The 12,897-nt window shown below is 35.0% G+C and overlaps 1 protein-coding gene across 2 annotated transcripts in view; it reads left to right on the top strand.

Moving 5' to 3' along the window:
• The window catches only part of RAB28 (RAB28, member RAS oncogene family), a 64,010-nt gene extending 54,930 nt beyond the window's left edge, over window positions 1-9,080 (top strand). Inside the window, exons 6-8 of one of the 2 annotated variants that reach the window (XM_079305824.1) lie at window positions 804-881; window positions 6,061-6,158; window positions 7,054-9,080. In XM_079305824.1, coding sequence (XP_079161950.1) covers window positions 804-881; window positions 6,061-6,153 — 171 coding nt within the window. In that variant the 3' untranslated portion in view covers window positions 6,154-6,158; window positions 7,054-9,080. The remainder of the gene's footprint in view (window positions 1-803; window positions 882-6,060; window positions 6,159-7,053) is intronic. The other variant, XM_079305823.1, reaches the window with a different exon arrangement.
• Window positions 9,081-12,897: the final 3,817 nt, after the last annotated feature.

The raw sequence follows: 12,897 nt of genomic DNA, 5'->3' as shown, positions 1-12,897 counted from the left end.
AACCAATGCTTAGGAATTTAGATGGTGAGCTCAGACAAACAGCTCTGTAGATAAAATATACTGTGTAGCTTGGCAATACAGTGTTCAGCAGCAGCGCATATTTAGGCTACTCCTCTTGAACATATCATATTCTTTATCACATTTAAAATGCAATTTTACCTAAACAGTAAGATAGGTGGACTGTCTTGAGATGAATTAAAGGAATTGAAGACAGCATTGCCACCCAGTATTATATGTGTTAAGTCATGTCCAAAGTCTAACTTTGCCAGGCTGTGCAACATCCTGCTTGTTCCGAGATGCTTCTATTCAGTGTGTTTTGTAAGATTCTTCAGAACTCTTTCATACTGCTATTTTGTTTGACATATGTAGTAAAGATTTTCGTGATGTTGATGCACAGTTCTTTTCAGAAACCTACATCTCTTATTTCACAATATACTGGTAATACATTTTTGTGCTAAACATTAGTGAATACCCTTATTCATATTTTCTAGCGCAGAGAGTAGTATTTGAGAGGTGGGTTGTGTAAAATCTTGTTTAAACTTAGGTCTCTGGAGGCAGAGTAGAAGTGTTGCTCAACAATCCAGCATACTGTTCATTCCTTGTACCATTGTTGAGTTATTTTCTCAAATTTATAAACAAAATTGAAAGTACCAGATGAGGTTATTTTCAGATCTGTTTTGCACAGGTCATAATTTTGTATATCATTGTTTACTGTTAAAGAATGGTTTGATATATTTGAAAGAACCTTAAGGATGTCTGTTTTTAATCATTTAAATGCAGGTTTGTTTTTTTTTTTTCCATAGGTCTTCCTTTGTTTTCAGAGAATTGCTGCTGACATACTCGGCATCAAATTAAACAAAGCAGAATTGGAACAATCACAGGTGATTTTCCACAAATACATGGGCATTTTTTTAGTATTTTATTTAGTATTAAAAGTGGTCTTGTAGTGGATTTATAACTGTTCTCTAAATCAATCTTCATGAGTTGTTCTGAAGAATAATTATTCAGTTTCACAACAGCATTTTCAAAATAGAATTCCTTATTTATCCATCATGGTCAACTCTCTGAAACAAGAAAAAAAGTGTTCAAAAATGAAGAAAAAACTTTAATTCTAAGGGTGTTTGTTTAAAAACAGTGCTTAAGATGAATTTAGAAATTAAATATGTGTGTATACACAGGTAACATGGAAGATATTAATGATACTATATTCATGGATTTAAACTGAAATTTTTTTGTACAACCCAGTTTCAAAAACCTCAAAAAGAAAGATTATTCTACTGAGGCAACCTTGTGTGGTGACATTTGAGATTACAATTATTTAAATTTACTTAGTGAACCCAAATGTTACTATTCTAGTGGTGTAATATCCTGGAAGTGCTTTGCAATACCTGTGTTACACAAGTACCACAAAATAGGTCAGTAAGTTTATTTAAAATAAATGGCAAAGCATTTCTTATATACAGCTTGGTCTCCTTCTTTTTGAAATATACAATAAATATGTAATTTCTGAAAGTGCTTTGCCACAGCAGTGTTTGCAATCTGTTTGGAAGTGATTAACTAGAAAACTGTATTGCAAACAGTAAAATTGTAAAATACACAGCGTACTTAACAAGCAGATTAGTTTTAAAAAGCTGTAGCTTACAAGCAGAAAAATACTAAGTATGTATTTTAAATATTCTTTTCCTACCAAGCTACCATCCATTATTTTGAGCTCTATGATTATTTGCCTATAAATATTTGAGCACACCAAGTTCTTCAGTTTTGTTTTGGTTGTTTAGCTGGAACTGGAATATCAGTCCTAGACCTCTCCGTGCTGTGAGTGGTGTTCTGTAACTCAGGTGTAAGATTGTAGAAAAGTGTGCAAATATCTTATAATTTAAAGAAGACTGACAGTAAGGTTATATGGAAAATTCTACTGTTCTGAAGAAAGGGTCTGAATTTGGGTTGTTTGTAAAGTGAGAAGCTCCATATATCCCCAGTGCAAAAGTACATAGCTTTCTATATCAAATTGGTGTCAGATTTAAATAGGCTTCCTTCTATGTTAGTATTGTAATAGGCTTTTTATTTTGTTGAGTAGATCAATGGAATAGGTGATATGTAGATCAGACAAAATTGATAGAAGTTGCTTTAGCAATAGCCTATAAATAATTAATTTACATAAATTAAATACTGTGGCATACATTACTATTGGTGTAAATCCAGGCTGTAATTATCAAAGAAAGGTAAAAATATCTCTGAAAAACCACCACCACTGACACAAAAGGCAACAAAAGAAACAAAGCCAGTAAATGGATTTGGACAGAAAAGAAACTTTACTGTTGTCTTTCAGATATATCAGAAGTCACTATGTGGTGCAACACTGTGCATGTAGCTAGAGTGTGAGCTGTTTAATTTTGCAAAGTTCTGTTAATGGAGCATAATGTCAATCTCCAAACAAGCAATAGCTCTTTGTTATCAGTAAAACCTTTGCTTCTTTTGAGAGCATTATTTTGAAGGGGCTGTAAGAGTTTCCCCAATGTAAGTCAGAAACCAATGAAACTTGGATTTAACAGTCTGTTAGCTGTATCTTAAGGCTCATTGTTGTATGGAACCAAATACCCCCATCACTTCATAAGAATAGAAAAGGGAAAGTCTTTTCATAATCTGGAGAGCGAAAACTTGAACCTTCATATCCTCAGGAAGATAAATTCTTTTGAGAGAAATTAATTCATCTGCAGTAGAAAAGCTTAATGGAAGTGATGTGTAGGTGCTGCTTCCCAAAAGAAGCTGGTCTCTTGGCTGGAAGGAGATGATGTTAGAGGATGATGCCATTTTTAGGCTTCTGTTTTACCATAGACTCTTGTATGACAGGTGCAGGTCCCTTCAGTGTGATAATAGTGGGAGTTTTTCCCTCTTCTATCTAAAATGGGCACATGTCTTCCTTAATTTGTGGGACAATTGTATGATGTGTGTTCCTTAAATTTTTTAGGCATTGAATACTCTAGCTACTGGGCTATAAAATTAGATGAGTGGATAGAAGGATGTTAGATAAGTGCTACAAAGAATCCAATAAATACAATACAATAGTAGATGTGACTCCTCTCTAAAGTGTACAAGTGTTGACTTGGATTTAATCTGTAAATAAGGAGTAAACACCATTGTAGTTTTTACAGATGTGCACTGTATTATACACACAATGTATACACTGTATTATACACATATATGTATTTACCCACTGGATTATATATTCGAGTTTTCCATATTTTGTGTAATGTGAAATTTCCTCATTTTGAAAACTGAGATGGTTCTTGCTTGAATCTGCTTGTCAGAGAACATCAGATATGTTCACTCAATCTAGGCAGTAACAAAATATAAGATTAAATACTGAATTTGTGTAAAATGCCAACAGTCAAATGCTGTATGTGTGTGTATTTTTTATTGTCTAGTGTTGAGAATATGTGTTAAAATTATTTCTAGCACTCGATTTTATGCCTGAAAATCTTATTTCTTGTGTTTATTTAGAATCTGTTATGATTGTCACAGTCTAGGAGGATCTTAGATATGACTCATAGGTGGGTAGGAATAAATAATAGGAATCCCAAATACATTATTTTAACTTGTAGAAATTTGTGGGGTTCAGCTCACGACTTTTGAGCTTTGATGACTGCAGTAGCTCTTGTGAAAAGTATCTGAGGTTCTTGATTGCCTTCAAATTAGCAGCACAACTTCTGTTAATTAACTCCAAGAACAGCCCTTAGAGATTGAATTATATTTACTCTGCACTGTTTCAGAAAACAGCTGCAGCAGTTTAAGATATGAATGCAGCCCAAGCTATTTGCTACTGCCCTTTTGTTGGAATGTATTGCTCCCACATCAGAATCAGAAAATGGAAGGTGATCATGTGCTTTGGCCACATCAGGGTGAAGTTGAGCAGCTTAGCTTAAACTGCTGCTGAAAGTTGTTTTAAAGAGAAGCTGCCAGACTTTGTGCTGAAGTGGATGAGGTGCAAGTACACATTACATTCCACCAGCTCTCCTTTGGCAGCAGGGATCTCCAGCAGAGGAATAGGACAGACATTTGGGGGTGGTAAGTTTTTAAACTATCTCAGCTAGAGCTACTAAACCTTGTCTGTTAACATGCTGAGATGACTGTTAATCAAACCTTTATTTGGACAAAACTGTAGTGAAACAAAGAACTAGATACTCTTCATGCGTGACTGGAAAGTAGAGCATGTTTTTTGAAATGGAACACTTCCAAAATAAGAAAATTGCAGATTCTGACTTATTTTCAGTACTCTTTTAAATTGCAAGGCTTTGATGAAATTTGAGGAAATAGCTCCTTTATTAATCAAATGTTTTTCTTTCTGTATTTTTTACTTTCAACTATAGTGTAAAAACTGCATGGGGTGCAGCTTTGTTCCTTGGCATTGGCAAGCGCTAGCATTTTTGTAAGTGATGTGTAGTTTCTCTCTAACCAGATGCCAGTTCAGCAGACCAGTGTGTGTATGTGCCAGATTTGTACAATAAAATGTTTGGCAGATAAGTCAGATCTGGAGTACAGAGCACCTGGACCAAGAAAGGTTATTTCTCATTATTGACTGTGATTTGAACCATGGCAATGATCCACTTGATGTAGAATCTGATGCAAAGAAGCCCAAGTTTTTAATTACCATGAAGTTAATAAAATAAATGTATCAATAGTATTTTTAAACTCTTATTTGGATGAAATTCCATTAGAAAATCCAAGTAATTTATGATCATCAGTTTTTTGCTAAAGTGTACCTAAGTATGTGTTACTAACCTGCCTGTGTTTACAGAATGGGATTTAGACCAGTGTTTGAGGAACAATTAATTGCCTACTGATTGCAGGACTTTTTTTCTTTCTTTTTTTTTTTTTTTTTTTTTTTTTTTTTCCCCTCAGCTCTAGTCAAAAGATTGGTATGAAAAAACTAGGTCTTGTGAGGTCAGATAACACTGTTTAATGCTAAAACTCCTACTACTGCCCTACATGGGATTTGGAAACCTTTCTCTTGATAACATCAGGCCAGGAGTCCAGTAAATCATGAGTGTTGTCCACTAGATAAGATAATATGAATGTGATCAATTAAGCTCAAGAAGAGTACTTCAGCAGCTAATAAATCCAGGTCCTTTGCAGTCTATTCAGTTATTGTTGCTTGTTTGACAAGTAGGTTTTATTTACATAGGTAATCTTTAACGTATACTGTTTATATATTCCTAATCCAGTTTATATATTGTGTCCTTTAAAATAATAGAATTTAGTTATTTATTAATTCATTTGAATTTTGAAAATATATTGTAGGAAAGTTGAAGTATTTAAGAAAAAATATTAAACTAGTTTAGGGTATCTTTCATGGCAGACTTATCTCCTCTGCTGCTTCTTTGCAGAAATTGTTCCATGAATTTTACTTCCCTTTGCAAGAGCCTTGTATTGACCCTGTATCAATAATGAGAACCCTGTATCCATTACCTGTGTAAATAATATGAAAACAGTTTTGTTTGTCTTTAAGGGGAAAAATGGGAACCTTTCATTTTAAAATGAAGCAAAGAAAAATCAAAACCTACAGCATTTTCATATGAGGTTGTTAATTTGGTCACTGCTTTTGGATTATATATTTAGGTGTAATTTAATAGTTATGCCATGGAAAAGATGAGTGTGTACAGCTAATTCACTTGTTGCAAGCTGATAATACAGTATTTAATATTTAAGTATCTTAAAGAAGGAATAGGCCACTGTCATCTTTTCTTCCACTAAATTCCCTGCCTTTTTATTCTATTCTAATGCTTTTGCTATTGCATGTATGAGCCTTTCATTTTGGTGCTTTGAAAGGGGATGTCCCTTTGAGAAGCAGCCCTGGTGCTGAGAGTGCTGCTTTCAGCCAGGCATGCTCCTCTTATATCTGCCTAAGGCCTGAAAATTCACCTTCATTTTGCTTCTGCATAATCTTATGTTATCCATTCATTCTTTTCAACTACTGATTAATCTCTCCATTGTTTTCCTTCTCTTTTCTTTTTACATTCTTCTCCTTGCCCTCTATCCATCATGTTGATTCATGGTTAACAGAATGTTGTCAGGGCAGAACTAGTGAAATATCCTGAAGAAGATAACCAACATCACACTTCCAACTGCCAGAGCAAAGTCTGCTCAATGCAGTAGTTCAGGTATTGATGGAAAACTTGGTTTGTTTCTTTTTTATAAACTGCATTGCTTTTACATGAAGTAACAACTGTTAAAGTAAGTTATTTTGGGAGATTGTGTTTTGTATGTGTAAGTACTTGCAATACTCATCATATTATTTTAGAACTCTGTACAATTAACTAAGTAGTGTTGGTAATAGTCAGATAGTTTGCAGAAACTTTGAAATGCTCCATTGTTACTGTTTTCAGTACTTTACATTCAAAACATAGCTGTTGCAGATGGAAATGGGTGCAAAATTGAACAATTCAGTCTCCTCATGTGGGAGGGAGCATCAGTCTTATCAAATGCTTTGGGAATGCGTAATATCTGTTAGATCTGTATTAGAGAATAAATACAGCACGGAGAGCTTCTTTTTATGTTAATGTGATCTTTAGCCAGTATGCCTATCAAAACTTTTTAAAAATATGTCTGTGTTTAAAATTTGCTTTGAATTCTGTCCATATTTTCTGATGAAATGCTTGGAATAAAGACAAAAGACAAATTTAGGTACAATTTCCAGTTACAATTTAGGCAGTTATTGTTAAAGAATGAATGGCACAACTTTTGCAAATAAATTATGTGTTATTACTCATACTGAACAATTTTCATGGAAGTAAAATTGTATTCACTGCTTTACGAAAAAAAAGTGTTCCTTTTGTAGTGTTGTGATAACCTACCACAGTTCTTGCATCTCCTTAGCATGAATAAACCTAGAATTATAACAAGAATTAGTACTTGATAAAGCTTCCTGTAAGGTAGTGAAAAAAAAAACTGGTTTGTTTGTTATTTTTCCATTTGTCTATCATAAAAATCTGTTGAATGCTTTGCCAGCACGAAGTTTGCATTTTCTGACTGCTATTATGCTTTCTTTTATGACAGAGGGTGGTGAAGGCAGATATTGTCAACTACAGTCAGGAGCCTGTGACCAGAAGCGCTAATCCTCCCAGAAGCTCGATGTGTGCAGTTCAGTGACCACGCTGTCCTCTGGTTTGACACCTTTGCAATCCTCCTGCCTTGATGCAGGCCCTGGGATCACCAGGAGCTTTGCTTTAACAGGGACCAGGCAACAATACAATTAGAGGTTTCACAAACATTGCACCATTATCCATTCAGAAGCAGCAGGCAGTTTTTTGACTGGCTGAAATTCAAACATGAGACCACATGAGAAAAATGACCAAACATGAGAAAAATAAAGGTCTATATTCTTTTAAATTATATTTAAATGAAACTGTATAACTGTGTTTATGTTTCCTCCTCTCTGACTGACACCAGAATAAAAATGGATGAGGAAGCCCTGCATTCAAAATGCTTTTGAAGACATCACCGTGGAAGGGTATTTTGCCAAAGCATTTTAAAGTTTTTTTTCTCCAGTCATTTGAACTAATATTCAGCAAAATGTTACTTGGAAAAGCTATTGTTGGAATAATTTTAAACACATAATATATATTTTATTTAGGGATAATTTTGAAAGTATTCCATTAATATATATATACTTAGCACAAAATGTGTAAATTGTATCCAGTGAGAAGCAGTCCTTGAAATAAAGCTGTTATTATAAAAATAGTTACTTCCCTGAAGTCTCAAATTGCCTCTATGGATGCTCTAAAAAATGCTAGTGTTTTTGTGTATTTTTATTACCACATCAGCATTACTTCTTGCAGTAATAGACAGGCTTATATGTCTTTATAAATATGGATGAATCTCAGTCAACAGTTTGTTCTGCAAATGATGAGTGATATATTCAACACACATTAGAAACTGTTGATAGATCAATTAGCATCAGTCACTTTAAATATCTAACAGAATGACTTTTGGCCTTGTACTCTTCTTTTGAATTTAGAGTAAATAACAAATAAAAAGCTGTGTGCTCTGTGATCTTCATACTTCTTCCCTGTTGCTTTTCTAGCAGTGCACACAGTTCTCTGCTGGCACATATGAACAGAAAGCTTAGGAAAGAAAAAAAAAAAGCTGTTTAAATTCCCAAACTAGAATTTTTTTCCTATTTAAACTCTAGAATGTGCTTTCTAATAACTGCAAGGAAACGTTTGGAGATTCAGAAAGTAATGAGGCTGTAAAGGAAGCATATCACAAGTGAAAATTATTAGGTTCTTCAGGTGACTGTTGCTATTAAGCTGTTCAAGCAAGTGCTTATTAGTTGGAACAATTAAACAATTAGTAGTTTAAAAAAATAGCTATATTATTTTAGCTATGTTATAAAAAGATTGCAGATGGCAAAAAATCCTATTTCTTAGCTTAACACCTAGTTATATTATTCTCTGGTATGACCTAGTGTGTATTGTTTAGCATTTGGATTTGGGAAATTCTAAGAAGCTGAGATATTGAGAAACTGTGCTACACTAAGGTAGGTATGATTTGCAGTAAATCATTTATTCTAGTCTGTGTTCTTGCTCCTTCCCATGGGATTTGTGTCCCACTGCATTGCTTTAGTGTATGGTTAGCTGCAGCTGTAAGGAGAACTCTCTTCCACTCCCACCAGATGAGAACTCTTTTTTTCAAAGAGTTTTTTCTTAAGTAGTTATTCAGTTCACAAGGTTATGGAAAGGCAGGTGGAAAGTTTTTTTTTAATCTTTACATTTCTCGGTGTGTTTGTGGCCTCAAGTCTGCTCCTATCTTCAAATATTGACAAGAATTTCCCCCTCTGAGAAGCTGAGCACAATGTGGCTCAGGCAGGTGGCTATGGTTTTTCTGTAGTCCGTGTGTATCATCTTTGTGGTCCCTCTTCCTAAGTGATTTGTAGCATGGTCTTAAACACCTAACTTCTTGAGTTATTTAAGTTTTTTTCTTTTGAAAACTTCTGTATTTTTACTTTTCAGAGGAATGTGGTTTTTCATAACTTCATATGCAGAGTCCATTATTACCTCAAATAATAAAAATTTTGCTCTTACATTTTGGGTGTCCTGCAGTATGAAGGATGTTATACGTGTCCCTGTCCAAGCTGTTATGCAGATGGATTTTATGTCTTGGTCTCATCACATTTTTTTATTCTCAGTGCCTGTTTCTCTGGCTATCTTTGACTTGTACATCCTTTTGTATTTTATCCCTCTTGATCTTTACACCAACTGCTATGTTAAAGGCCTACCTCCTCTGAAGATATTTTTGTTTATGTTTCCAGACTGCCCTCATTCTTCCTCCCTAACATACATGTATATTATTTATGCTAACCAGGAATCTCCTCTCTTCCATGCCCTCAGCCCCTCCTTTAGCTGCCCCTCTTAACCTCCTCAGCTTTTTGTATTGTATACTGACTTCCACTCTCTCTGCTTTTTCCTCCCCTTCCTGCCCCATTGAGATCCATTACCTGTCCACCTTTTAATCCTTACAAATGAGCTTTGCTCGTTTTGCTCAGCCTTCGAATGGGGACCCCACCTTGAGCCTTGGAATTCCAGCTGCAGTCTAAATCCTTGGCTCTGGTAGCTGCCTTTGAAGTGCTGCTGCAGCTGTGGCTGAAGATTCAGCACTGCTGTTGCTCATGCTACAGCACAAGTTCCTCCAGGCGGAGCAGAAAGGTCAGAGATGATTCTGGAGGATTAAGCAGTATGGAGAGAGGGAATAGACAGTGTTCTGCAGGGAAAGCAAGGACTCTGGTGACTGGAGGAATAGACACAAATCTAGTTAGAGAAGGACTGTGTAAGGACTCTGGGTCAGGTTGCCTTCTGTAAGTAGAGTCCCACTACTACTGATTCACATGATTCATGTATAATGGAGTTGAATTGAGCCATATTAATGCACTTCAAAAGTTTTTTCCAAGGTGAGAAGTGGTGGAAGGCATTCAGCAAACAGTTACGAAGTAAAAAAATGCAATGCTCTCCAAAAGTGAGGCGACATATGCTTAATGTCCACTGACATGGGGAGTGGGCTGGGACAAGTGAAACATGTTTTTTCCTGAAGCTGAGGCCAGATGAAGGGAAGAAATGTGTTCAGGCCCTGATCTTATGCAGATGCACAGATGAAGTGATCTGCCTGCTCAGAGCTGTTGTAACTAATCATTTCAGTAACAGCTCTGCAGTTAAAGGTTGTTGCTAAGTTCAGCTCCTTGCTAAGGTCAATCTCCATGATGTGGATACCAGTATGTTCATTGTGTCTGGCTGCATTATAGAGTATCAGTGCTTTTAAAACATGGATCTGAAGCATTATGAGACTCATGCAACTTCTTGTCTTTTGTCGTTCTGGAGTCAAATTGAATCTGTTTCACAAACAACAGTGTGAAGTTATTTTTCCTTGCAACCAGATGCTGTAAGTGCCAGAACCTGTGATGAGTTCATAGTCTCTCTGAATACATTGTTCTTTTGACAGTTCATAAAAGTCATAAAAACACGTGAAGCTGCTTTTTAAACAGACTTTTTAAAAAAAAGTTTTAGACACGTACAAGGTCACTATGAAATTATGTGCTCATTTGAGGAATTTGATAATTGTCAGTGCTATCTATCTGCATCATTAGGCATCTGAAAACCCCCTTTTCTTTAAATCACTGCTTGATTTTCACTGGAAGAAAAGGATTTTCACTGGCATCAGGCAGCTTCTTTTAAATGCAGAGCTAATTTGCCTGTCAGCAGGTGCGCCTGACAGCCTGATACACAAAAATTTATAATAATTTGGTAAAGTAATATTTCAAGTTACTTATTCTGCTATTTTTTTTTTTTTGAGAATGGCAATTTAGATAAATTGCAGTTGTATTTTTCCTTTTTACATTTATATCAGGAATATGGTTGCTGCTTTTTTGCAAAAATTTATTATCTTTGCTTCATGATGTCGTTGACATTTTTACAAAGTTGTAGTAGAGAGTAATGTTTAGTAGGTAAACATTGGTATATCTAACTTGGACTGTACTAATATTTTGACAAGACTAAAGTGCTGTTCTGTAACATAACAAGTTTATAATAATGGGACATTTTCTACAGGGGAATTTTTCCTATTTAGAATACTTACATGCATTTCTGATGTAGCTTAACATTTTGTATGAGGGGCCTGATAGATGTACTTAAAGCAGCATTTACTTTTATAGAAGTTATATTTACAAAGCTGGCATGATTAACTACTTTTCTTTCTGGAATTTGTACATTATTTCCCAAGCAAAGATGTTATTCTACAATGCTGTATTCGTTTTTTTCTCAGTTCAAATACTACTGCTTAACATATAATCTGCTTTCTTTAGGTGGTCTTTATTTAAAACCAACTCATAACCACTTAAAATGTCAAAATAGCTGAATGTTGCTGAAAAGAAAAAGCCAAAAGTTATCCATGTTTGCATAGGGGTAATGGCATACATATAAGATTTGAACTCCAGTCCAGATAATTATCTGTAGGAAGCAAATTTATACTCTGATTTCAGGTGCTATGAATAGAATGTGATTAGAATTTAATGTGCTGCAGTTTTATTTGCAAAATACACAGGTCCTATATAAAACCTCTTTTTATAAAGTACTCTCTAGAAGCCTTGGGGATCCCTGTTTAACTTGCAAATGCCGAAGTTTGATCTTCCCCAAATAGAAGATAGTGAAGCTCCCTGAGTTCCATGAACCGATTTCTATTTTCAGCTTCCCATAGAGAGCTGACTGTTCAGCCAATTTAAACTTTTTTTTTTTTTTTTTTCTACTCCACTTCATGTTCATTCATTTTGGCACCATTTTGAACTGGAAAACTTCCAGTTAGCTAATTGGCCATTTGCCTTGTTTTATGTGGGGGTGATGTCAAGTGCTGAAATAACCGATTGACTGAAAGCGATCTTGTTTCAAAGGCTGGTCAGAACCAAACCTCAGAAGGTACAAATTTCAGGTTTGTTTTGTATTTAACTGCTACACAGCAGTCCTTATCCTAGTGGATGAACCTCAGAGAAGAATATAGATTTGAGGTCAAGAGCTTGTGTTTGCTCAGATACCACATTTAGAGCACTGAATTCTGCAGGAAGTAGGAATCCAGACCTTTTTTTAATATCGCTTTCAAGACTTCCTCTACTTCTACTCTGTAGATGCTTTTAAAAAAATATTAATTCAAGTCCCCATTTTAAAAACAAAATGTGGTAACTATACTTTGGTTCAGGAAAGTTTTTATTTTAAGGATGAGTGGAAAAACTGCTTGTTGTATGAAATATCACTGGCATAGTTGAAGATATTTAGTACACTTTAATTATCGTATTTGTTTGTTATGATGTTAAATATCCTGTATTCTGCTTTCTGCTTTTTAATTTAAAGTATTCTTTAAAATGAGAATTATTATAAATAGAAGATATAAATATAAATACCTAAGCAGTTTTAATTAATTCGTGCCTCAGAAAAAGTCCTTCAAACTGCTTCAGGCAAACATTTTTTCTTTGCTAGCTAAACTCCATTTCTGTCCTTTCCTGGGCTGATCCATACCAGGTAGCTTGGAGGATCATGACCTACTAATCCTTTTTGATTTCTGGTGAGCTTTTAAAAACAAAGTAGACCAAGAAACATCAAAGGAGGATTTAAAAGACACACACTGTGCCCTGAAAAGTAAATGTTGCTTTGGAAAGCATTCTCTCCTTTAAAAAAGAGGTGAATGCAGTGGTTCAATCTATTCACCAAAAACACTTAAGCATATGCTCAAAATTAAGCATGTATTTAAGTTCCCTTGAAGTCTATGCTGTTTAAGTACACACTTGAAGCTAAATACATTCTGTCATACTTTGCTGACACAGAAATTCTGGCTCCATTGAAATACATGCCTTTGAGGCTAAAGTTC

This window comes from Erithacus rubecula, assembly GCF_903797595.1.
Source record: "Erithacus rubecula genome assembly, chromosome: 5".
NCBI classification, from domain to species: domain Eukaryota; kingdom Metazoa; phylum Chordata; class Aves; order Passeriformes; family Muscicapidae; genus Erithacus; species Erithacus rubecula.
The sequence above is the reverse complement of the archived record's forward strand: the minus strand, read 5'-3'. Positions and strand labels throughout refer to the sequence as shown.